The sequence below is a fragment of the Asterias rubens genome, chromosome 8 (genome assembly GCF_902459465.1).
Source record: "Asterias rubens chromosome 8, eAstRub1.3, whole genome shotgun sequence".
Taxonomy (NCBI): domain Eukaryota; kingdom Metazoa; phylum Echinodermata; class Asteroidea; order Forcipulatida; family Asteriidae; genus Asterias; species Asterias rubens.
The window spans coordinates 13,436,748-13,464,416 of record NC_047069.1 but is presented as its reverse complement, the minus strand read 5'-3'; the positions used below and the strand labels follow the sequence as shown (position 1 = coordinate 13,464,416).

The window sequence follows — 27,669 nt, the reverse complement described above, 5'->3', positions numbered from 1 at the left end:
TATCTAGCTCTATATTGGCGGTCGTTGGTTTGAATCCCACTCTAGTCAAATCTTTGTTCAAACCAAAAATCATTTAAAAATTTACCCAGTCAGTATCCCTTGTGGTTTATAAATAGTATATCATAATTAGGTGTTCGGCCAACAGCCGAACAACTATTGTTATTGTTCTGTTTTTTTTTTTTTTTTTTTCCTCGCGTTCTTCTTTCCCTCCGAACCTTCTCCAGCAATTTTAAACAAAAGTAAAGCTTGTACAAACTTAAAACTTACTATGTACATCGGCAATAGTGAGTAGACGAAACCGCCACTTTTTGGGAATGATGACGTCATTGATGACGTCATGGCAAGGTTTTTAAAGTTGAAAAACGACATTTGCTTTTCGCTGTATCTCAACGAATATGAATGCTATGATGTTCATACTTGGGCATCAGATAGATAAAGACTTGGACAACATTTGAAAAGTTAACGCCAAAATCGTATGACCTTAACTTCCGATCGTTACCCTGGGTCAAAGTTCGCCTTCGTATTTTTCCATCAAAAAACAACTTTTGAGCTTTAAAACAAAAGTTAAGCTTGTATAAACTTAAAACTTACTATGTACATAGGCACCAGTGAGTTGATGAAACCGCCACTTTTTTGGAATGATGACGTCATTGATGACGTCATGACAGGGATTTTAATGTTCAAAAATGACCATTTGCTTGTTGCTGTATCTCAACGAATATAAAAGCTATGATGTTCATACTTGGCCATCGGATAGATAAAGACTTGGAAAACATTTGAAAAGTTAACGCCAAAATCGTACGACCTTAATTTCCGGGTCGTTACCCTGGGTCAAAGTTCGCCTTCGTGTTTTTTCATAAAAAAACAACTTTTGAGCTTTTAAACAAAAGTAAAGCTTGTACAAACTTAAAACTTACTATGTACATAGGCAATAGTGATTAGATAAAACCGCCACTTTTTTGGAATGATGACGTCATTGATGACGTCATGACAGGGTTTTTAATGTTCGAAAATGATCATTTGCTTGTTGCTGTATCTCAACGATTATAACAGCTATGATGTTCATACTTAGGCATCAGATAGTTTAAGACTTGGGAAACATTTGAAAAGTAAACGCAAAAATCGTACGACCTTAACTTCCGGGTCGTTGCCCTGGGTCAAAGTTCGCATTCGTTTATTTTTATTCGTTTTTTTTCATCAAAAAACAACTTTTGAGCTTTTAAACAAAAGCTAAGCTTGTATAAACTTAAAACTTACAATGTACATAGGCACCAGTGAGTTGATGAAACCGCCACTTTTTTAGAATGATGACGTCATTGATGACGTCATGACAGGGTTTTTAATGTTAAAAAATTACCATTTGCTTGTTGCTGTATCTCAACGAATATAAAAGCTATGATGTTCATACTTGGGCATCGGATAGATAAAGACTTGGACAACATTTGAAAAGTTAACGCTAAAATCGTACGACCTTAACTTCCGGGTCGTTCCCCTGGGTCAAAGTTCGCCTTCGTTTTTTTTTCATAAAAAAAAACAACTTTTGAGCTTATCTACGGCATAACTCAAGATGTAGATCGATTTGAACCTTGAAACTCAATAGATAGTTGAACCTTAGTATTTTTAAGACAACACAGGCCTAATTACGTCATAATGACGTCATCAGGTATTGAATAACAATAAAATGTGTAAAAATCATATGGCGCGAAAGTTTTTGGGGGAATTCCCAACAGCGCTCTCTTTTTGCCCACCAAAGAGGGCGCTGTTGATTATCAAATCTGTGTACAGCATCAAGTGCAGGGGTGAGCTAGATTTTTAAAGGGCTTTCATAAGTTGCAAACAAAAAGACTGATGCCAATCTCACACAAACATATTGCATTTGTGAAGAAACAAGGCGTTCAAAAGTGTGATACAAGTTTAACTATAAAATAACGACACATTGTATAAAAAACATCTTTATGGTTCAATGTTTTTGAACTACGTCATCACGTAACATCCAACCGAACACCGTGTTTTTGTAATTAACAAAAAACACTATGTCTAGTTTTGTTTGTGTCTCTTCGGTCAAAGTAAACTAAAACCCCAGGATGTTGACTGGTGTGTTTCCTTTACCTTAGTGTTGTACATCATGTACACTTCCTCTGAACACGGAAATTATGGAAACAAATTGTAGAAAAAAGGCTGTTTGAACGTGCTTGAACATGTGCATCATGACAGAGTTCCATTTAAAGTCAATTGTCTTGTTAACTTTCGTTTTCAGATAGCCAGTGAAAAAAACAAGTAAACTGTCTTGGTGAACTATACTACATGTGTATTTGCATCTAAAAAAAACCATCTTAATAGTAAGGGTTTACATGGTGCTGCAGCACACTAGCATTGTGTAACTGGTTTCTTCTACGCAGTTCAGACAACACATGGGACCTACAGCTTTACGTCCAATCCGAGTGATGGAGCAGTAATGGTTAAGTGTCTTGCTTAAAAGGACACAAATGTCCATACCCGAATCGAACCCACACTGATCAGAAACACCAGGGCTCAATGCCATTAAGCCTGTAGTAAGCACATGCTAATCACAAAAACCCTTGCTTACGCATAGCGGAAACTGGTTACCAGCCATCATTCTGTGAAGTTTACATTCTTGCGACTGGTGCCCCGCTTAATTGTTTGCAAAATTAAGATATTTTCTAAGCAGTATTTTTTGCTAAACAGCTTTATGAAACTGGGTCCATAGCTTGAGTCTGGTACGAATCTGAAATCATTTTAATTACCTTGAATACTTATTTTGGGTTTTACCCATATACACCAATGTATGTTAGCACTGTATACCCAAGACCTTTGAAATTCCGGAGCAGTATCATTTGGGTAAAACCAAAATTAATATTCTTTGTCTCCGATGAACATTTTTAATCTATTACATTCGGTACGTACTCGGTTAGTTGTATTAATGTTGTATTGGCACTTTTAAGATGTTTTTAGGTGTATTTCTTGTGTTTGCTTTCATGTTATTTTTATTACATGTATATTTTTGTACATTTTGTGTTGTTTTGGTCGAACAAATAATAACAATATTAATTACCTTGACTACCTCGGGTAGTTTGGGAAGTTTTGGCAGTGGGATCACCTTCCGCTCGCCAGAGGAGTTATGATGATGGTCCTGTTGGAGGCTCATCTTGCCTGAACCCGGGGCGGTGTGGTAACCCCTTATTCTGTTTGGCACCAGAGGACCGTTATTAGATGGAGTAGTTTGCCTGTGCGGAGGAAGACTACCTGTTCCGTTGGTTGGCTGAATTAAAGATGTAGTAATAATAATAATAATAATAATAATAACAATAATAATAACATTAGGAAAAATTTCTATGGCACTCTACAATGAACACAGCACCTCACAAGAAAAAAACAAAATAACATAAGAAGAAAACATAGCAAAAGAAAAACTACTAGTTGCACTCAGTGGGAAACACAACAAAAACGTTTTGAGAGACCGCTTGAAGACCGAACTAGACACTGCTTCTCTGACGTCACAGGGCAGTTGGTTCCAGAGCTTAGGAGCTGCATTGAAGAATAGATTGTCTCCAGCCTTTTTGTAGGAGCGAGGAACAACCAAGCGTGTGACGTCAGAAGCAGAGCGAAGCCTTCGACGGTCCTCAGAATGACCAGTATTGTAGAGGATGAAGTTTTCTGTGAGGTATTTTGATGCTTTACAAATAAATATATTCAATATTCAAAGGATCTTTACCAGGGTCAACCTTCATGGATGTGCTTACCGTTAACAAAGGAGGCAGGGAACTCTTACATGCATTAGAGACTAATTTGCACATTTTGTCCAGTGTAAGTCATTTTACGCATCTTTTCAAAAAGTGTCAGTGATGAGGCACGTTAAAACCTGCGCATGATGCATACGCAAAGCTAAACGGTGTCCCAGCAACATCAGTAAACAGTATCATGGCATTGAAGCGAAGGTGTAAATCCCTGTTCATACTTCCTGCGAATGCGATGCAAATCTGTCGGGAACTAGACTGTTTTCGCTGCAATATTCCCAAGAGAGTTGAGCACAACTCAACTGCTGTGAGTTATTCGTTACGAATTTGTGACATCAACATTTGTAGCGCATTCGAATGGAAGTATGAACAGGGAAGATGAACCGGGCTTTTGTTTGGTAATCACTTTTAAAATTAAAGGCAATAAACACTTTTGGTAAGAGACCTACATTTAACCAGCAGCTATGAAAGGTTTTTAAAGCTTTTTGCGAAATATTTCACTTCATAATGCGGGTTCATGGAAAAAGATAAGTCTTTATACCCCCAAATGTTATACCCCAAAAGAAGCATTACTGTCAGTAACACCTCTCAGATTGTGTATTCCTACTAGGGGTTAATCATTCGGCGTGGACGTATTCGCTCCAGATTTGTTGGTGATATCCCCAAAACGTGACCCTTTGAAATGAAATTTACATGTTTTATTGTATACTGTATTAAAGGCAGTGGACACTATTGGTAATTACTCAAAATAATTATTAGCATAAAACCTTACTTGGTCACATGTAATATGGGGGAGAGGTTGATAGTATAATACATTGTGAGAAACGGCTCCCTCTGAAGTGACGTAGTTTTTGAGAAAGAAGTAATTTTCCACGAATTTGATTTCGAGACCTCAAAATTAGATTTTGAGGTCTCAAAATCAAACATCTGAAAGCACACAACTGTCGTGTGTCAAGGTTTTTTTTCTTCTTTCAGTATTATCTCGCAACTTCAACGACTAATTGAGCTTAAATTTTAACAGGTTTGTAATTTTATGCATTTGTTAAGATACACCAAGTGAGAAGACTGGTCTTTGACAATAACCAATAGTGTCCAGTGTCTTTAAAGGCTAACAAATGGACAGGTTTGAATCTGTACTTACCATTCTTGGAGACGGCGGTACTGGAGCAGAATGTGTGATCTTGTGTTTGTATGTGTCCTTGCAGCCTGGTGCCCCAACATGTTTCTGATCACAGCACGTCCATGCCTTAGAGTTGTAGGCACCGATGTGGAATTTGTTCAATAGAGAGACATTATTTTTACATGCTGCAAATGGAAAAGTACTTTGCATCAACGAACATACTTTTCTCCTGAAGACGAGCAGAGTATACTGTCCTAAACGTCAACACCAAACTGGCTCTTTTCAGAGCCAACACTCCCTCATGTATGGATGTGAATCGCTGAATATCAACATGACCTACATGTACATGTATCTCAGCCTCTTACACTTTTGTCTCTATGAACTTGACTTTCTCAAGGTTGAAGTATAAGGCCCCTGTCCGAAACGACGACTTCGGCTACAGCTACGTCTAGATCAGCGCGTCTACCAGTGTTGAAGAATAGGAAGACGCACGCCATCTAGCCGTAGCTGTAGCCGAAGTCGCCGTTTCGGACACGGCCTTAGAAACCTCAGATTAACCTTTATAAAAGTGCCTTTAACTGAGTACAAAATGCCTTGCCCTGTGATACAAGCAACATCAGCTTTGAATCACTGATGAAACATTTAAAAAAGTTGCTGAAAATATCAACACCTGAACTGTAGGTTTGTTGCAATTTAGGCGACACGCGCACAAGGAATCGTCTCAATAGACCTTTATCATGGTGCGGCCATCTTGTTAATTTTCCTCATGGATATCAATGCACCCAAAGCGAGGCTGAAAAAACAAACTAGTCTGGTTCCTATTTGCAAAATGATTATTAGCATACATTATTGTTATTTGATATGAGGAACATGACCAAGATGGAGGCAGCATGATAAAGTTCTATTGACCCATTTCACCTGACATCATCATCAGAAAAATATTGAATGCGCCATACTGGTGGGCAATTTCACTGTGCGTTTATATATAAGTCTATGCTGTGCATTATGCAGTGAAGTGTGCATTTTAGGCGACGCGGCGTTAATACACGTAAACCTAACTGCCCACCAACATGGTGAGCGTGGCATCAGTCGCCGCGTGTGACGCGCGTGCAAGGGGTCAATAGTCAGAATGGTAAGAACGTTCTTATTGGCCAGTTGGATTAATTGTCCAACACATGCACAAGGACCATTCGGTTGGACTACCGGAACATTCTATTGGAACGTTCAAAACACTAATGCTGATAATCAATAGTGTAGGATTGCTCCCACTCATTGGCAAAATGATGCGGTCTAGTGCAATATTCTGGCGGTCCAATTGAGTGCAAACAGGTGCCCAAGGAAACATTCTATTGCATCTAGAAAATGCCTGACTTCTGAAATGCTCCCTTTAAGAGGTGCACAATATCTGCGCAAACATTTTTTATTTCCAAATTGGCAGGCCGCGGACAGTCGCAGCATGTGATGCAAGTGTAATCAGGGTTTGAACATTAATGGTCCCCAAAAACCAGCACCACGCGAGACATTCTCTCTTCAAGAGGGATTTGTTTACTTGTGCGCCGGGCGAGTAAATATTTGTTCCTTGTCACAATACATTGTGTGCTTTATTACATGTACATGTTGGCTAGTATACAAATATTGACTGCTTCGAGTGCTATGGTTAAAACTATGACTCCCGAGGTGATCCCCGGAGCATTCTATTTTCCCGAGGCGAAACCGAGGGGAAAATAGAACGCTACGGGGATCACCGAGGGAGTCATAGTTCTAACCATTGCACGAGTAAAAGCAGTCAATATTTATTTTATAACAACCCAAACATTTCTAAATACTGTACAGACCTGTTACAGACCTGAATGCTACAATCAACGGACGACGCGAATACAGACTGTAAAAACTGTTACTGTGCTGCATGTTGTAGTGTCGTGCAATCCGAAATGGTTACAGACTATTAATTTATCATCCTCGTATACGCAAAGGACGTCTGGGTACTGCACGCCGTGTGCTAGTCTTCGGACTAGCGCACGGCAAACCGACGCACTATTACACGGCCGTCGTCTAGCAAAACTATGACATGTCATGTGACGCGCTCGCAACCAATGAGCAGGCAGAATACTTGTAAGGGGTGTTATAATGAAAAAAACATGCCTGCAACCCAAAATATTGGTTGACTCCTCCAGCTGGCGAGTGAAAACAACAGTTAGAGGAAACCCCTGGCAATGAGTCTACAGTAGACCATTCCTACCTATTTGTAGATCACTTAACCACTCCTTCTGCTCTTTTTTTGAGGAGGCAAAGAAGTACAGCGTGTAATCTTCGTATGAGATCTACAGGGGAGCAACACATTAACATACCATGAATGACTAAAAAATACAAAATTGTAAGCAAGTTTTGTCAAAATACGCTAATAAGTTATGTCTCTACCCTTATGGAAAAGTTGGACTATTAAAGGCGTAACACGATGGATTCTAAAAATAATAAAAAAAAATTCTTCTCCATCCATGGAGCCATGAGTTCTGCTTGACATGAATGTTTTTACATCTTAAAGACACTGGACACCTTTGGTAGTTGTCAAAGAACAGTCTTCTCACTTGGTGTATCTCAACATATGCACAAAATAACAAACCTGTGAAAAACCTGTGTCAAAACTTGAGTCTGGTGCTTTAAACATGCTTGACCTAGACATGGCCAGGATACATGTAGCATGTGTACAAATATCTTATCTTGCATGGTACCCATCTTACCTGAATACCAAACTGTTTCTCCAAAGCGTTGAAATCAACCTCTTCTACAATTTTCACTTCAGACAGATTAATCCTGCTCTTTTCTTTACCTCTTTTCTGAAAACAAAACCAAAAGCATTCATTATTGTACATTGTACTTCTTATGTTTACGTTGTAACCTGGGAAGCCTTGAAGCGTTGAAAGCAACCTCTTCTACAATTTTCACTTCAGACAGATTAATCCTGCTCTTTTCTTTACCTCTTTTCTGAAAACAAAACCAAAAGCATTCATTATTGTACATTGTACTTCTTATGTTTACGTTGTAACCTGGGAAGCCTTTAATTGAAACACTGTTTTTAAAAGGTGCCCAGTACATACATGTACGCCATTTTGAAATATGGCGGACCGATACTACAACACTAGGTTTGGGTAAATTTGTCAGTAAACACCCAAACCAAACAGTAGACTCCTATCAATAGTGCGTGTCCAAATAAAATGTTTGTTTTTTTAACTGTGTCTTCATATTTTTTAACTTTCTTTATCTCATTTTGACTCAGATTGTCTTGTTTTAAACAAAATTCTGTTTCAGCAGCAAAACATTTTGAACAACAAGTCAAAGGATGTTTTTCCGAAGTTATCGTTTTCATTTTCACTGCAGTGTGATTCGGCTTTTCGCCCGAGTTATGTATGCATGGTGAAAAAAAGTGTTTCCTTCCTCCATAGTAAAATCCTATGAAAATACACACAAAACACGTGACCTTGCTTATATTTGTCATGTACATGTAATACAAGGAAAGAGTCTAATTATACAGAGTAAAAGGATTGGAAATTGTATAAAAAAAAACCAATGGTTTAGTTTCACTAGTTTCAATCTGGTGAAAGCTCACTGGTTACAAGTTCACAGTGCCAATCCTCCTGAGAATTATCTATCGGAGACACTGTCAATGACGAGAAGAGGAAAAAAACATTTGAAGACCCCCCCCCCCACTCAACACCGCTTCATTTTGGTAATGACCCTGAAAAGAAAGTATAAAATTCAAAGAAAGTGTGAATCTCCCTCAATCGCCAGCAGAAGGTTATGTGAAATTTTTGTGGTATCCGTTAAAATGAATGCTGGCAGAGATGCAGTAGGATTTGAAATTTTGCATGGTGGAAATACGATACAGAATGAGGTTGCGGTTACACCATGTAATGACTATCTCTAATGAGTTGGGGTAGTTCTAAAAAGAACCGTTTCAACTCGACGTTTCGATCAGCATGCTCTGACCGCTTCTGGAGAGACGATCAGAGCAAACTGATCGAAACGTCGAGTTGAAACCAACAGTTCTTTTCAGAACCATCCCCAACTCATTAGAGATAGTCATAAGCCCGTGTCCGAATTGGCAACTACGGCTACAGCTACGGCTAGGCCGCACCCGTCTGCTTTTCTTCAACACTGACAGACGTGCTGATCTAGCCGTAGCTGTAGCCAAATTCGGCAATTCAAACACGGCCTTACATGGTGTTACCGCAAACCTTTCCATATGGAACTCGCTGTTATCTCACTCAACATGGAAGAATTCAGTGTTCTTGTTGAAATGCCATGCTAGTTTGTTTGACGTTTTCTCAATAACTAGCCACTGTTTGCCCATTTCACTAAAACTTTCAAAGGTGACTTTTACTAAGGGAATCAATGTGTGGTGAAGAGGTTTTCAACTAGTGGTTTAATCCCAATGAGGCCTGGTTCTTGATAATTTTACCGAGTTGAAGTCGAGGTAACATATTAAGAACCAGGCCTCGGCGGGTATAAGCCACCAGTTGAAAACCGATTCCCACTCATAAATACCTATTTGGTCAAAAACATTAACACTTTTTGGTCAAAAAGTAAAATAAATGCAAAAATAATAATTGTTCAATGATTTCTTTCAACACAACACCCCTCCAGCTATGAAATGGTAAAGCCCTCCGCCGCCCTCGCGTAAACAACTCCTTATTTTAGGGTGGCACGGTTGGCTTGTGCGTAAAGCGCTCGCCTCTCACCAAGGTGACCCCGGTTCGATTCCCGGTCGGGGCCATATGTGAGTTGAGTTGTGCGTTGGTTCTCTGCTGTGCCACGAGGGTTTTCCAGACAATCCGGTTTTCCTCCCTCAGGAAAAAATCAAACACTTTCGATCTTGGCTGTGCTCCGTGGTCATAATGGGTTGATGTGGCTGGCAGCTGAATGCGCCCTTGCATGCCTGCTTCTCGAACACGTTGTAGCCGCGTCCTTCGCAATTCAGCTCTTAGCTGCGAGTAAGGACGATTAGCCCCCCAAATTATTATTATTATTATAAGGGAATGCTGTGCACGTCGATGTGGCACAACTGTTTCAGCCGTTGCTCCCGACCAATAGGAATGAAGAAACTGTCTTATAAAAACAGGTGCAAGGTCGCGTGTCACGCCCATGAATTAACACCTTTTACCGGTCATAAACAAAGGTTTATACACACCCACGTGACGCGCTCTCCACCAATAGGAATAGCGAAACTGTCTGAGATATTTATGAATGTATCTTTCTTGATAATTAAGCCTGTATGTAAGTCAGCATTGTGTTGACAAAAACCAAATAATAGGCACAAAACCCCAAGTAAAACAAAAGAATTGTTCATTGTTTTCACTTCAAAACCAGATGTAACCAGATTGTACAAATTTTTCAATGTAAAGTTCGAAACAATTGTCCAAGGTTGTACATGTGTATGTATGGAAGAAACAAATTCCACCATGGATTAATGGTGTGTATGTGTACCTCCATGGTAGTGTATGAGTATGACTGCTACACATGTAGTGTACACACTGAAATACATGATATGTATGTCCTTGCCCTTACATTAACTTCACATACCAAGCCTGCAATACTGTTGAAATTGAGAAAACATTGCGTGACTGCTCAGAATCTTCGCTTTGACCACTCTATGCTTTGACACTGACACCCATATCGTGTTCTGACAACAACAACAACCCTGTATGTTTCAATGATCCTTCATGATCTATGTAAGCTAATATGATTAGGCTTACAATTAGGGATACACACACTGGTGTCGAAACATAATGCAGGGGTGTTGTAGCATACAGGTGTCAGCACAAGTAGGGGGGTAACCAAACACTGTGTGTATGTTGATTATTTAGCAATCCCATTCTGAAAACCTCCACAGATATTAACAAAACAGTAGTACTTCTAAGCAACTTTCTGGTCTGCAGCGTTTTTAAGTTAAAAAAAAATTGCTTAGCAACAAGCCCTTAGATTTAGTGGCTATTGTTTTTAAAATTCCCCATTAAGCTTGGGCGATATCGATTTACTTTATTCACGATATATCGCAGACAATATATCGCGATATTCCATATAATCGCGATTAATTAAATTTGACATCATCAGTCTTCAAACTCCAAGTGAAAAGTTGTAGAAGAGACCGTCGTAGCATAAGAGAGGTGTTCTAGTGACCTATTCTTCTGGTTTTACTCCAAACCTATGGGCTGCAAGATGTCTCAGCTAGCAAATACATCGCGATATTAAATCGACATCGCGATATATCGAGATTATCGCGATATAATGCGATATATCGATATTGCGATTAAAACCAAATCCATCCGATATCGAAATCGTTTCCAAATTAATATCGCGATATTCGATAATATCGTGATATCACCCAAGCTTATTCCCCATTTAGTCTTACCTGTGCTTGGTAAAATTCTTTTGCAGTTTCATTTTCAGGTGTGGTGTTCATTTAAACAAAAACAAAATGATGGTGTTTTCATTTTCGCACCAACAGTGTGTTCATGTGTACATATTGTACAAAAACCCTGGAATATTGGAAATGACACAAACTACATGTTATGACATCCAATGCTTTCCCTGCCCATGCAAACACGACACGGCCATTCTCAGTGACAACCTTGCTTATTGTTTACCAATATTACCACACCAATCTTTGGCACAATCTCCCAACTGTGGTACTAGATAAGCACTTCAGATGAAGCCCAATTTAAATGTGTTTATTGTTTATTACTATTTATAAGGTTTTAAATTGTAACGAGTAATGGGGAGAGGTTGATAGTATAAAACATTGTGAGAAACGGCTCCCTCTGAAGTAATGTAGTTTTCGAGAAAGAAGTAATTTTCCATGTTCTTGATTTCAAGACCTCAGCTTTAGAATTTGAGGTCTCGAAATCAAGCATCTGAAAGCACAACTTCGTGTGACAAGGGAGTTTTTTCTTTCATTATTATCTCGCAACTTCGACTACCAATTGAGCTCAAACTTTCACAGGTTGGTTATTTTATGCATATTTCGAGATACACCAAGTGAGAAGACTGATCTTTGACAATTACATGTACCAATAGTGTCCATGGTCTTTAAGTTAAAAATCACATTTAATGTCGCTAATGTAACTTTTCTATGTCTTATTTTCCTTTGCTGTGTGTGGTTTCCCCTCTTGTGCGCCTTGAGTACCTTATTTGGTGCATTTTGGCGCCTTATAAATATTCTTAATTTTTGTTATTACTATTTATTATTTTCAACTTTAGATAAAATTCACACAATAAAAATAATTATTTAGAATAAAGTTTTATAAGCACTGGCCAAGTAAAACAAACATTCCGATAACCTCATTTATATTCAGTATGCTTGGACGCTAAACATCCCCAAACTGAATGCTCTCCAGGTTTTAAAAATCCTGGGTAGAACCCTGCAGTGTTGCATTCTACTTGTCAGTTTGCAGACTGGGTGAATTTGACTTTGACCTTCAACTTGAACTTATACCACCTCTGGCTCAGTTCAACAAAAGCCAGGGGATAAAATATGTTTTTGAAAGCAAACATGCATACATTGTACACAATACTTTTTTTATTGTACAGTATTGTACATGTGTGCAAGTCTTATTGTGGTTTATATCCTATTGATATCTGAAACAAAAAGTCACATCCCCTTAAGGTAATCCCCTGGCTGTCGCTTCCCAGGTTGTATCGTAATTTGGGTGTGATCCCTGGCTACACGACAGTTTACAGTTGTATGGCTTCTGACTGGCACCCCTAAACAAAGAGTGACAAAATAGGGATACTGCCAACATCTAGGGCTAGAATGTATAGCTCAGTTGATAGAGCGGCGCACGTTAATCGGGAGGTAGCTGGTTCGAATCCCACTCTAGTCAATTCTTTGTTCAACTCCCAAAATCATTTTAAAATTTTCCATGTCAGTTTCCCTTGTGGTTTTTATTGATATCTTATTGTTTTCGTAGATTATGTTAAAGAAGATTCAGATCAAGATCAAGTTCAAGTTCATATAATCCATGCACAAGTGCATTGTTACTAAGTAATTCATGCCATGCAAGTGTAGTTACAGGGGAACTGCTGCTGCTGCAGGAGATTCAGTGCCCCCATATGGTGAACTGTGCACAAACTATTTCTGATAGCGCCCTCCTTTGAATCATCCTCCTCAGCCAATGTTAATATTCCTTTGGGGGACCAAATCTCCGGCAAACAGAACTCCCTAGGACACCGGCATGATCATAGCAGGCATGTGACAGTACTATGCAATTATGAACTCTCACATAGTTACTGTAATGCACACGCGCGCTGGCCACATCAAATCTAAGGTGGGAGCATGTACGCATGCAGTAACAGGGTGATAATTCATCAACAGGCCACAAGTCTGGTATTATAAACATAACGATAGTACCCATTCAAAGTAAACATTGTGTAACTAAGTAGGATTTGAAACTTTGCATGGTGGAAGTACGATATGAAAAGGTTTGCGGTAACACCATGTAATGACTATCTCTAGTGAGTTGGGGTGGATCTGAAAAGAACCGTTGGTTTCAACAAATTCAACTCAACGTTTCGATCAATATGCTCTGATCGTCTTCTGGAGAATCAGAGCATACTGATCAAAACGTTGAGTTGAAACCAACGGTTCTTTTCAGAGCATTACATGGTGTTACCACAAACCTTTCCATATGGCAGAGGTGTACTCGCTGTTATCTCGCTCAACATGGAAGAATTCACTGTTCTTGATGAAATGCCATGAGAGTTTGTTTGACGTTTTCTCAATAAGTCTTCTGGAGAATCGGAGCATACTGATCGAAACGTCGAGTTGAAACCAATGGTTCTTTTCAGAACCACCCCAACATATTAGAGATAGTCATTACATGGTGCTACTGCAAACCTTTCCATATTGTGTAACTAGAAAATTCTTAAAAGCTTGTGATGCAATTGGGGGATCCGGATGATAAATTTGTGTCAAAAAATATTTGGTTAATCCATGTGGAAATTGGACGGTAATCTGATTTACATGATACACCCCTGTATGAGTGGTTGCAGGTTCAAGTTCAAACTCTGGTCAACCGAAAACAATCCATTTGTTTTATCTGAATACCCCGCCCATGTGAATAATATCCACAGGCACTACTTGGGTGGGATTCGAACCCTGTCCTCCGCCATTCTGGAGCAGAGGCCAGCATCAAGAACTGCTGCAAATTTAACATCTACTGTTTTTATCTGATTGATCAGTGTTTCGGTAAACTTCCTGGGAAAGTTACTGGTTACAGGGTCATGAAGCGATCTTACCTTCAATGAGCAAACAAACTTTCAATAAAATTAAAACACAAACCTCTAATGTTCCTTCAAAGTAAATCAGTTCATTCTGTGTGAGGATGAAGACCCTGGACTTGTAGTTCACCGGGGCCAATTTCCGTTTGTTCTGTGAACGTTTCAGCATAAATCCGATACGAATAATCCCTTCAATGTCGTCCGCCATGGTTTCAGAGAGTGAGTCCGTCCAGTGTTTTAGTACTTCAAATGGCTCTTAGTTATAATCACAGTTTCTGTCGGGACTGTTTTAGCTGGAATATCTTTCGGGGACTGGAATCTGAAAGATACTACACATGTTCGGGTGCTTGCATGGACAGTAGATGTGTGCAGGGTTTTTACTACTACTGTCAGTGATCAGTGTGCAAGTCTACAGTTAAACAATGTAGGTTTGTTTTGCGTGATAAACCATGCTCCATTATTCATGCGGTGGCTTCAGTGGATTGCCTGTGCTCCCTTTCTCAGCATCTACACAGTGTGCAACAAGTACACCGGTCACACGGTAGCTCTCCTTCACTCGTGGCAAACACTCTTGATTTTTCTGCTGTCAATCTGTTTAGAGTTCATGTGCATGAGAGGGAGACGAAACAACTACTAACTTGTGCATACTACTGTAGACCATAGAGCTCTATGTGTGGACGGTATACCGGTTCATGTAGAGTAAACAGTTCAGCCAACCAGGAAGTTGTTACACACAGTACCTGCTGCTTTTCAACCAGCCAGCCCTGATAAAAGAAATAAATTCATAAAATTGGTCTCATGCATGAAGTGTGTATACATTTTTCTATTACATACACATGTAGACACTTCAGCTGTAAACGACAGGGAGCTACGTGGGAGTACAGTGTGACGTTTATAGAAATTGTACGAACACATCACACAGTGAACATTGTACTTGAACATAGAAGGCCTATGACGTTATAAATAGTTTGTCTACGTACCCACTGTGTAGCCTGTATAAAGGGCTATCCTAGTAATAAATGACAGGAGTTGTGTTTTTTGTGTGCTCAATGGGAGGTTTTATTTAACAGTTAGAGTACACACCCACATAATATGTAGCTACTGTAGTCTTCAATGTAAAGTTCTTTGAAAAGCCAATTTTCAAAAGTCAAGTTTATATACCAATTATAGTTGTAAGTAGGGCATGATGTAAACACTCTAGATGAGTGTTAAGTACGTCTGTATAGCAGTTAGCAGCTACATGTACATACACAATGTGGTTACAATTGTGCTAACACAAGGTTATGGTTTTGAATCCAGCAAAGCTAATCGCTGATTTGACTGATGACTAAAATAAGTCTTTTTGTCTAGTTACTGTACAATTCAATGATTTGTGCAGTTCATAACCATGGGCGTTAAACCAATGTTCATACATGTACATAACCATGGACGTTAAACCAATGTTCATAACCATGGACGTTAAACCAATGTTCATAACCATGGACGTTAAACCAATGTTCATAACCATGGACGTTAAACCAATGTTCATAACCATGGACGTTAAACCAATGTACATAACCATGGACGTCAAACCATGTCAAACCAATGTTCAAAACCATGGACGTTAAACCAATGTTTGTATTATTAGAAAGATTGACTTTTGACAGCTTGGTGTTGACATAAATTTATGTAAAATATTTAATGAAATATTTTGCTTTGCATCAAATTTATGGAAGTATGGAAATAAACCTGTACTTGAATTGAATTAAATTGATTTCCCCTTAGGGGAGCTTTGCTAAGTTCCCTTGTTGGGAAGATCATCCGAACTATGGAATGATCGCACTCTTTGACCAGTCACCCAATTGTGTTTACAATTGATACTTTCTAAGTTTAATTTGTGTTTTACTCACTGTGCATTTTTTGCATTTATTGTAATGCGCAGTAGAGTAGATTCATAGGGGTGGTTGCGCAAAGGATAAAATTAATGTCCATTATTGGTAGTAAACAAATGATCAATCAAAAAAACACTGTAGCCTTAGTATGACTTTTGGTTTACAATACAATGCAAAATTTATAATAATTATTTGTAAACACTGTAGCTGTAAATGATAATTATGTGTACAATATGATGTACATGTTTATGGGTGCATTTGATAAACCCCGGTCTGCCCCAGTTACGTTTGAATAGCTTTGGCGTCATTCCATGGGCTCACCCCGGTCAGCCCCAAGTGCCCTGCTTGTGGACCGGGGATCACTTGGGGCTGGCCCGAGGTGCATGGCGTCGTTCAATTAGCTCTAGTCAGGGGCTCCACCCGAATGAGCACCGCAGGTTCGACACGGAGAAGCTAATGGAACGCACCCTATACAAAACAGTTACACATCAGTTGTAAACGGTAGTTGTGTACAAATAATGTGCACTTTGATTCACTTCTAGTATGAAACCCCGGTATTTATTACCTGTTCATGTGCACTGATTCCAACATTTATTGTCAAAAACCACAGGCAGAGTCTTTAGGAAGTGCATGTAGAAGTACAAATACATGGAAACATCTGCAGATATAAAAGACAAAATGAAACAATAATATTTCCTGAAAAAACATTTATCAGATAAGGCACATTAGATTTGTACGTTGAGGCAGAAACCAGGATAATAAGCTGATTTGTATATGCACACATTTATTTCAATGCTGCCCTACATTTAAACTTACACATTTTACAAAGTTTTATAAATATATTCAAATTATGAGTAGTTTACAGTATTACTTACTATCTTAGGATATGAAAGTTTACAATGATTTAGATAGTTATACATTAGGAAGCTTTTAAAGTAGGACAACAATTAGGTTAGGGTGAAGCAGAGGCTTTTGTGCCTTAACCTATGGACAGACAAACAACATAAAATACTATACAGAAGAAAGAAAACACAAGACAGACTAGACAAACAGAATACACGACAGAGGCTAATATATGATGGTGAGTTAGTTAACAATATACTTAAATAAACCTACGAATAAGCATCAAGAAGTTGTTTTTTTAATTTTCTTGTGAATGCAGGAAGATTGATTGATTTAGTGGTGAAGAGCTGCATGCCTTATCACGACTTGATTTCCTCTAAAAGATTTCCACTTGCACAATTCAGAAATTTCACGACACCAGACAAAAATTTACAAAACTAGGCACTCCTCGTTCTCAAAAAAAGAGAAAAGCCATTTTTTTAAAATAAAGACAAATGTAGCATCATCTTCAGTTCATGTATCAACTGGAACCATTCATACTGCTTAAAGCAGAAAATAGTGCTTTAAATTTTTCTGCTAAGCGAAAGCATTCCCAGTGGTAGCTTGTGGCAAGCATAATTTGTTGTGCTTACAGGTACATGTAGCTATGTTTTGTGCTTTTAAAGTGGCTCTCAGCGAAATTGGACGTTGGCGTGATATCTTCAAATATTCTTCATAGACTTTAATTGACAGGTTGAGAAAATTAATGCAGTACTTAGTTTTGGAAGTTTTTGCCTGATTTGGGCATTAAGTGTCACAAAATGTTTACCAAAGAGCAATTAATTTCTTTCTCATAATGTAGCATTTGTTGAATTCTTCAGGGAATGAATGAAATTGACTTTTTTTTTGGTGGTAGTTGGTTATCAGGACAAAGGTATCTCAGACCAAAAAGTAAAATAAGAAGTTGTTTTTTAAAAGAATGCCAATAATGTGCCAATTGACAAAAGTGTTCCAAAAGGCAGTTGAGATCTTTATCCCACAAAATGTTCATGCACAAAGGTCTTTTGAGTGACTTTAAAACAAGAACATGTGCCCACAAAAATGTAGCGAAAAAATGTGTGTTGATTGAATAATGAAACAGCTTAACGAAGAATACTGCCATAAACAAACAAACACTCACAGTGAAGTGAAATCACTACTTATACTGAACATTTTATTTTGGATGTTTCCCTAGAGAAAAAGTACAGGCTTGATAAATGATAATGAACAGTCAGAATTATTAGTTTCACTTTCAGCATGAAGTGCCACCTCCAATCCTGCATTCTGCAGGGTTATTTTTTCCACAGCTGAAACACAGTTAAAGTTGAAAATAGCCATCAGATCATCCCCACAAAATCACTGATTGCTTTTTTTGATTGACGGAAAAATAAGTTTCAGGTCTTATACTTCACGGAAGTAAATAAGACGATTGCCCTCATGCCCCCTAGTTCTTGCCTTGATGCCCTTGAAATGCTCCAGTAGAGATTTACTATTTCCTCTAAGGGGGCCCTTTCCAAGAAGAAAAAGCCTTGGTGCCCTTGTTCTGTCGAAAAACCCTTACAGGCCTGAAGTTTGATAACGGTGGAAAAAAAGTCATTGACACAAAACCATTCACTGAAACCATGAACACCCTGCATGTACATTGTACATGTTGTACACATACAATGTAGTACAACACAAATGTAGGACTACAGTGGTGAAGGTGTGAATGGAGTGCAGGCCTGGAATTTCAATTGAGAGGGCAAGGCCATTTTCATTTTGCAAAGGGCATTTCATTAGAAAATTCTAAAGTGAAACTTCTGAACGGGACACCGAGCCCAAGACCATTGCCTCTACTGTGGCCTCTGTGTAATTATACTAGGAAGATTGAAGTGATGTCCTCGGGATGTACATGTATGTATCCAGCATTCTGAGATTGGATGTGGATCAGTGACTGTGGAAAATGCCTCTGGGGTGTAGACTTGTTTACTAAATGGAACACGGCAAACTTTGCAAGAACTAGCTCACCAAAAGCATGCCTATGTTTACTTTCCCTTATGACCACAGCTTCCTTCAAGTATAAACAGGCTGCTTGAGCGGATTTGAAATTTGACAGGGTTTCTATTTTTAGAACACTATTCATTCTTATTCATATAGCGCATCATTGTAAGTTTTGCCAGTGGCATTTAAATTGTTAAAAGAACAATACAGTTCCTTAAAACTTTTAAGGATCTTGTCATTTAACTGAGTAATATAAACTAGATTAGATATAGCCTAAACTGTCTGTAGTTTGTGTTATGTGGCATAACCATGACTTTTGTGTAATTTGGGTCAACAAAAAATGAAGCAAGAACACATACAAAGCCAAATATTGAAATGATAATAATGACTCAGGAGTTGCATTAACATAACAAGCAAAACTTAACTAGGGATGTTTTACCCTTTTACATTGTGTCCAAAAATATCTTATTACTGTATATTACCAAGACAATAACAGTGTAGCCATGTTTTGGGTCTTTTTAATTAAATGAGTGAAAAGGGGCGTTCTGGCTAGTGAGGATTTGTTTTCAGATACATGTACCATTCCTTATTATCCAGGTAATCCATATAATCCTCTACATATTATACAGATCGAAATAGCAGTTCGAATCTAGACCCAGTAAATGAAACAAACAAAATATTAGTACTGCATTTAGTACAAAATGCAGATGTTAACTTTTTTTTAAAAGTAGTACAGCGCCCCTGTTACTGGGTCTAGTTGAAAACATGCAATAATCATAAGTCTCCATCCTCCCATCGCTCTGACTGGTTGCGTAACGACTGTTGAGAGGACGGGGGATTACGATTATCGCAACTATTAAAATAAAAGAATGATTTGTTAATGATGTCTGTTGTTCGGGTAAGACCTTGGGACAACAAAGTGGTAAGATTATGAATAACAACATACTAAAATTGAAGAAGTCAAAAACCCCAAATAATTAATACATGGAATTAGTGACACTGTGATGTGAGTGTGACACACACTGGGTGGACGGTAGTCAGTAGTCACCGAGTCAGTCAAGTCAGTGGTTCGGGTACACCTCGGCCAAATTTCATAGAGCTGATAAGCACAAAAATTTGCATATAGCATGAAATTTCTTCTTTGATAAAAACAGGATTACCAACCAAATTTCTATTTGTTGCATATTGCTTTTTACTGGTATTCAGCTGTTGTTTGCTTATCCCGAGTATCACATGGAAATTTGGTTGTTAGTCCTGTTTTTATCAAGGAAGAAATTTCACGGGTTAACTTTCTGTATGGCGCCACCACTTTTTCACTTATTTTTGCAAAAAGGGATACCTCATTGAGGTAAAATTAGATAGGGCCGCTTATATAACACCCAAGCAGATCCTTGCCATTTGATTGGAGGATTGTCCGTCACGTGACCATTGCACGCCGAGTCACTCACCATGCTTTTTCGTTCCATCCGAAAAGTACTATTGCACGCTGGCAGCGTGCATTAGTACTTTTCAGATGGAACGAAAAAGCTGAGTAAAAGCATCACTGCGTGCGCATGTTTTTGGTAATGCAACAGTGTTACTGCAAGGCATATTATTAGTAAAATTACTAGCATTCGGCTTCTGCGTGTCTCAAAATAGCTGTACAGAACGTACATTGTGACTTTTAATTAATCCAACAGGCCGACCCAAAGAGAAACGGGTGTAATTTCACAATTAAAAATTGTAGGCCTACCTACGCTTTGTTTATTTTGAAAGTTGTATCTTCCAACCAAAATGACAAAGATCTACTTGGATATAAAACAAATAATGAATGTTTTTCATTCGTGCAATAGTGCAAATATTTTCATTCGTTGAAAGCTGGAATGTTCCATTCAACTCGGCTCCGCCTCGTTGAATAGAACATTCCATCTTCCAACTCATGAACATATTCGCACCATTGCACTCATAAACATTCATTATTTGTATACTATTTTTTTATATATTAGGATAACTTTCCGTATGGCGCCACCACTTTTTCACTCATTTTTACAAAAAGGGATATATCAATCAGGTAAATAAGTTCCTATATTATTTTATATCGAATGAAAAAGTGGTGGCGCCATACGGAAACTTTTCCATATTATTTCATATCGAATGAAAAAGTGGTGGCGCCGTACGGAAACTTTCCACTCCCAGAACTATGGATGAGGTGCATTCCGCCATCGTCTCATTCGTGAAGACGATAGCGGAATGAACCCCATAGTTCTATCTAGGACCAGGTAGGAGTAGAGGCCAATGTCAGTTTAAAAGAAGTTACTGCCAGGGTCCTACTACTTGCCGTCAACTCGCCGTCAACTCACTTGCGCCGTCAACTCGCCGTCAACTCCTCCAATATACATTTAAAATCCACAAAAGAAGCATAGAACTGTAAAGTATCAGCTCAAAGAGCATTCGCGTAAGTTTTAGGTCATATTTCGGAATAAAAATTGATTTTTTTTCTCGTGAAAAAAAATTCTCGAAGCCAAAAAACTGTCGGCCGCCATCTTGCTTTTTCACAATGATTAGTCTTGGCCCAAGATGTCAATGACTGGTACTTTTTTTTTATCAACACAAAGTCGTTTTTGTGAATGAATTTGTACCGAAAACCATGAGAAATATGTAGTTTAGCCCAGACTTAACACTTCCGTGCCCCCTTAGATTTTTCATGTAAATTTAATGAGTTGACGGCACGAAAATGAGTTGACGGCGAGTTGACGGCAAGTCGGCGAGTTGACGGCAAGTAGTGTAGGACCGTACTGCCATGGCCATTCATCTGTTCTTTGCATTGTGACACATTGTATTATACCCGGAATTAGAGAGACAAACTGCAAAGATGTTTGCATTCTTGTAAGTTCGTATTCCTGATGACCATTAATGATAACGACAGATAATTTGGAAGATTATTTCAATGCCGGAGTTTCCTACAACTCAAATCAAACATATATTCTCCTCTAAACTTGTCTATATAAAGTTAAATACGTGACTTACAAATCCACCTTCTTCACCACTCACTCCAGTTCCGTCAAACGTACTTCACGTAGTTCCAGGAAGTGTTGTGCACGGTGTGGGTCGAGCCAGGAGGGGGCCTCACAGCCAGCTATTTTTTCAGGTCAAAATAAAGTTTTGTATTTCTTCTGAATTTTACACATCTAGAAATATACATACTGATATTTAATATTGTTAAACTACATTACAATCACTTAATTGTTTTTATAAGGAATGCTTAATATTAAGATAGTATACAAATAATAAAAGTGTGGTATGTACTTTGTGAAAGAGGATAATAATAGTTTATTTATTTCAAGAAGCCTAAAGGGCCTTAGACTGTTACCGCCCTGCGTTAAACGTGAATGGCTCGCACCGATGTGAAAACGTATGGAATTGTTTTTGCGAGAATCGGGATACCAGATCCAGAATTGTGACGGAATTTGTGTTTTGATTTTACGTCTCTCTCTGGACTGAAAAGGAGAAGATTTATTGGTTTTGTCGATATTCTCAGATAAATGGTTTGTAAAATTATTTTGTTTTGTCTGTTGAAGAAAGCCAGGTCCGAAAGCCAATAATAAATAAGACAGCAATGCATTTCTTTCAGTCTTTATAATATATTAATTATATTGGAAAAGTTTCCGTATGGCGCCACCACTTTTTCATTCGAAATAAAATGATATAGTATCTTATTTACCTGATTGATATATCCCTTTTTGTAAAAATGAGTGAAAAAGTGGTGGCGCCATACGGAAAGTTATCCAACACTAAATAGGGGGATAGCAATAGTACTAAAGTAGCCTAACATTAATTAAATTTTTATTTAAAAAAGTGATTTGTGTTGTTGAATTGAAATATTGGGAAAGGTTTACGTACTATCACGCCACCGTCCATGCATGACCATGGCCACCACCTTTTCATTTGTTTGTAAAAATGAGTGAAAACGTGGCTGGCGTGATGCGGAAAGTTAGCCATCCAATTCCAATCAATTCAAAGTGTTGAATTGAAGAAAGATTTTCACTGCGTCTAAGTAAAAATGTCTGCCGAGTCAAAAAGGAACTATGGGAACTGAATCTTGTTGTTCTCTCTTAATCTTGGCATTGCCAATGCCACTGCTGCTGTCCGTAATCATGTTAACTCTGCACTGAATCTGACTGAGTGACTCTGTCTCTGACTATATTTTTTAATGTGTAAAGTACATGTACTGTCTTCTGTTCTGTGGCCAAGCAAGTAAGGATTCAGCTTGGCCACCGAACGAAGTGGGGCTACATTTTGTATCAAGTGATCTCTCGCTAAGTATCAAAGAACAAAGAGGACTAAAAGTAAAACAACTTACAACAAGGGATCAAGCAAGAGGGTAGTGTTACTGTTTAAATGTTTACTACATGTATTGCAAACGAACTGTTAATGGTATTTATATTTGGACAGAAAATGTAGTTCCCTTCATTTATTGTAACTTGATTACCATTACTCATTAACTGAACAGTTTTATGACTTTCTTTTGTTTTTAGCACAACTGTAGCTGCCACTTGTGGTATAGTCTGATACTGACTGAGACATGGCAGAGTCACAGAATGTCAGTGCCTTGCCCATGCCGCCCGTGCAGTACATCAACAATTACACCGATGAAAGGGTCAAGAATGGTTCCGCACCTGCACCCCCAACACAAGTCAGAGACAATTACAACATGTTTGGGGCAGCCTTTACACCCAATGATGTCATCATCAGGTCATTGGAATCACAGAATCTACGACGGCTTCACCCGAAGGTCTTTGATCACCGGAAGGAACTAAAAAAGATCAATCACTCTATTCTGTTCAACTTCATAGACTTGCTGGATGTGATGGTCGCAGCACCGGGAAGTAAGAAACGAGAGGAGAAGATTGATGACATCAAACTGCTCTTCATCCACATGCACCATCTCATCAATGAGTTCCGGCCGCACCAGGCTCGTGAGACACTCCGCGTCATGATGGAGGTGCAGAAGAGGCAGCGACTGGAGACGGCCGAACGCTTCCAGAGACATCTGGAAAAAGTGACAGAGATTCTGCAGAGCTGCTTTGGCTCGCTACCAGACAACATGGGACACATTGACAGTAAGATTGTCGCAAGGATGGAGCCTCAGCCTGAGGAAGTGAAAGTGACTGCTGAAGAGGAGACTAAGGAGAAGCAAGAAGAGGTCAATGGACAGAAGGAGGTTGAGGCCACGTTTTATCACAAGGACAAGCTGATGTGCAATCTTGTGGATTCAATATGAAGGAATGATAATCCGAAAGCCAACCCACCCAGAACTGCACTCTACTGGTTGTTCAGGTTCAATCCTCTAACTTGTTACCAGTCCCTTTTATCAGACATTTGAATGCGTTGAAGAACAAAATGGTGCTTGCCAGGGACAATGTTAAGAACAATGTGGTACATGTTGGCCTTGCCTTGGGCGACCACCAGTGAAATGTCAGGTTGTGAATTATTCGTTTCAAATTTCTGTTTCGCATTCACATTCGCAAGGAGTATGAACCAGAGGTAATTGCCTGCGCTGCCTCCGTGAAGTACATGTATCGGGTCTTGGTATGACCTATGTTTGGGCTGTGGCTTATAGCCAAGGGTTTACTGATTCACAATGAACACATTCCACATTGTCTTGAAAGAGAACATTTAAAAAATATGGTGCGTTTAATGAATGTTTTTTGGTAAAAGCTTCAAAGTTAAGAAACCAAAAGTTCAAAATGATGTACCGGTACTTACTTTTAAACAGGGATCAGTATTATAAGCTTTGAGAACAAAATTTCTTGCAAAATGGGTAATAATGTACTATGTTTTTTTTCCCATTTATCGGTTTTCATGGGGATTGAACAAAAGAGAAGCTTAGCATAGAAAAAAGTTGATTCTGCTTAAAAGTTCTTGCAAATACTTGTGGACTTGTGAAAAGCAATGCAGACCTTTAAAACTTGTGTTCATCAGTCTGGCCGGCGAGTGAACTCAAAAGGTCTTTAGGCAAAGATCTTGAGGGTTTTAGAACCATTCAATTGTTTAATTCCTAATAGGCTAAATGTAGATTTATACAATACAACTAACTTGTGGAAAAATCATTTGAAAAAGGTGGTAATGTTTTGAGATATCGAAAATCTGGAGCAGTTTTGTTCATGCAGGAAGAATAATTAGTAATGGACCCTTCCCATGAAATATGCTAATCACATTCACGCATGCGTACAGACCCTGTTGGTTGGCAAACGCCATAGAGTTGTGCACTTAGCAGACGCGCAATCGCGTCTGCGCCACGCACCCATTAGCCGGGTACAAAACAGCGGGATGTTCCCTTGTTTTGCCAACCAAAACGTAAGTGCGCATGCGCTATGTGCAATTTACATATTTCATGGGAAGGGTCTATTGGAATACATAATCTGAGAAAAATTTCTGGCAGTAAAGCTTCTCAAATTCAAATTTTGGGGGATAAAAAAATGAAATCTTTTTCCATAACCACATTGTGAAATGCTTTCCAAAACGTTTATACTATTGAATACTGCTGTACTTCTTACCAAGTAAGATTTTTACAGTTGGGCCAGTAATATGAAGATCGAACAAGTCCAGTGGTCTTATGGTTATATATCAATTGAATATGCCTCATATTACCTCATTGTGTATTATACTGTTTCATGTGTACGTGAATCTCCTTAAGCAAAACTTATTGGCTATGAATCTGATTCAATTCTGTATCGAAGTTTGCATACACAAACATGTAAGACAAAAAAGGTACACCTACATCTTAATTTAGTGCTTGTTCACTCATTTTGATGCTTGTCTTGTAAACAAAGCTTTTGTCCCAGTAAAATTTAACCTACACAAGCCAGCTGCGGTTTTGCAGAATTTTTTCCCAAATTCGAATTCCCCCTGCAAACTATTATGAACAAAATTTGTATTGTATAGATCAAGAAGTTGGGCAAGGAAGCTAAATGTATGTATAGCCCCCCCCCCCTCCCCAGCATGTGCTTTTAGTAAACATCAAAATGTAACACAAATGTAAAAATTGAACTCATTAAGAATGTTGTTTTGTATAAAAAAAAAGGACAACTACCGAGAATTCTAGAGAAACATTAAAAGCACATCAACTAAATGCAGAAGGTGAATTTTGTGTGAATTTTTTTGTTCTAGCATTTTGTTCTTGCTAATTATGAAACTGATGATATTCAAATTATCCCATCTGACTAACATGGTAATGAATTTCTTAATAATGCCTGGAAATAGTGGTCCATACCATTTTCATTTTGCAAAGGGCACTTCCACTGGAAAATCTTTTCGAAAGTTTTAAAAGGGGCACCGAGGCTAAGTGACCAGGGCCCAATTTTATAGAGCTGCTTAACGGTAAGAAAATTTCCGTGCTAACCGTTTCAAGCGTATTTCACAGGTTAGCAGAAAGATTGGGCGGCCATATTGCACGTTTACCATGGATTTGCATTGTGACATCATATATTTCTGTGCAGTAAGCACCAGAAGGTTAGCATGCCTTTCTTGTGCTTACAGTTAGCAGCGCTATGAAATGAAAATTGCACAGTAAGCACAAAATTGGCCACTAAGCAGCGCTGTGAAATTGGCCACCATGAATTCCAGGCCTGGATTGCAACACAACATACCTGAACAGCCGTCGATTTCACAAAACTCTTCCTAACTTAAGACTGATCTTAGGACTTAGGACGAGTCCCAACCCTGCACTGAAGCATGCAGACCTTAAGATTGATCCTAAGTTAAGACGAGTTACTCGTCCTAACTTGAGATAAGACGAGTCCTAACTCTTTGTGGAATCAACGGCAGGTGTTGAAGTGCATCATAAGCAGTGAAGTGGACTATACAAGAATAGTGAGAGAGAGTTAGAAAACACGACAGCAACTTAAAGGGACACGTTGCCTTGGATCGGACGAGTTGGTCTATAACAAGCGTTTATAACCGTTTGTTATAACATGCATATGGTTATAGAAAGATGTTTTAAAAGTAGAAAATAAAGATCCACACAAATTTGCCTCGAAATAGCGTTGTTTTCCTTTTACTTTGCGAACTAACACAGTCGGGCATTTATGCGAGTCAAAAATTTGACTCCCATTAATGGTTGACCGTGTTAGTCGACGAGGTAAAACACTATCGATCTACTTACAAAGGTGGTTCTTGAAAATTGATTGATAAACTTCCTAACCGTGGCCCCGGACACGATTGCATATGCAAAAGTGTCCGGAGCGGACAGTATTGCATGGCGGACACAATTGCATCTGACACCGGTACGGCATACTAATTCTAAAATTAATCATGATTGTTTTACTTTTTGAGAATCAAACTAAGACTGTTAGCTCAGAAATAATAGTAACACAGTGCATTAACAATTTTAGTAGTTAACTTGATATGTTACAAAAGCTTTTAAATTATTAGGTGTTCGGCCATCAGCCGAAAACCTCTTGTTATTGTTCGAGTTTTTTTTTTTTTTTTTACTTTTACTTCTTCTTCTTCCCGGGAACTTATATCCAAAAGATAACTCAAGATTGAAATTGAATTGAACCTTGAAACTTGGCACATACTTGAACCTTAACTTGAAGACGGCACTTGAACAATGACGTCATCATGACGTCATCTGGTGTCGAATTACGTTAAATCAAAGTTTAATAATTAAAAAAATCATAACTCCTGAAGTACACAATGGATTTTTACAATCTATACCTCATCGGAAAGGTCTTTGAAAAATAATTAAATGTCTCACAGAGATGACCCCAATTTGACCTTGTCTTCCGGTTCAAACCGGACGTTGAAGCCAAAAATGCTTAAAAAGTCA

General features: G+C 38.6%; 2 protein-coding genes across 2 annotated transcripts in view; one reads left to right on the top strand and one right to left on the bottom strand.

Annotated features, from left to right (window-relative positions):
* Positions 1–21,925, bottom strand: part of LOC117293765 (tyrosine-protein kinase Tec-like) — a 34,756-nt gene extending 12,831 nt beyond the window's left edge. The window contains exons 1-8 of the mRNA XM_033776200.1: positions 21,867–21,925; positions 16,585–16,677; positions 14,210–14,912; positions 7,801–7,857; positions 7,614–7,652; positions 7,115–7,196; positions 4,897–5,060; positions 3,074–3,280 (exon numbers count right to left, since the gene is read on the bottom strand). Coding sequence (XP_033632091.1) covers positions 3,074–3,280; positions 4,897–5,060; positions 7,115–7,196; positions 7,614–7,652; positions 7,801–7,857; positions 14,210–14,356 — 696 coding nt within the window. The 5' untranslated portion in view covers positions 14,357–14,912; positions 16,585–16,677; positions 21,867–21,925. The remainder of the gene's footprint in view (positions 1–3,073; positions 3,281–4,896; positions 5,061–7,114; positions 7,197–7,613; positions 7,653–7,800; positions 7,858–14,209; positions 14,913–16,584; positions 16,678–21,866) is intronic.
* A 325-nt stretch (positions 21,926–22,250) lies between these two features.
* Positions 22,251–25,056, top strand: LOC117293870 (mediator of RNA polymerase II transcription subunit 7-like). The gene is made up of 2 exons (XM_033776340.1): positions 22,251–22,384; positions 23,375–25,056. Exon 2 carries the CDS (start codon positions 23,422–23,424, stop codon positions 24,118–24,120), a length of 699 nt encoding a protein of 232 aa, XP_033632231.1. The 5' UTR covers positions 22,251–22,384; positions 23,375–23,421; the 3' UTR covers positions 24,121–25,056.
* Positions 25,057–27,669: the final 2,613 nt, after the last annotated feature.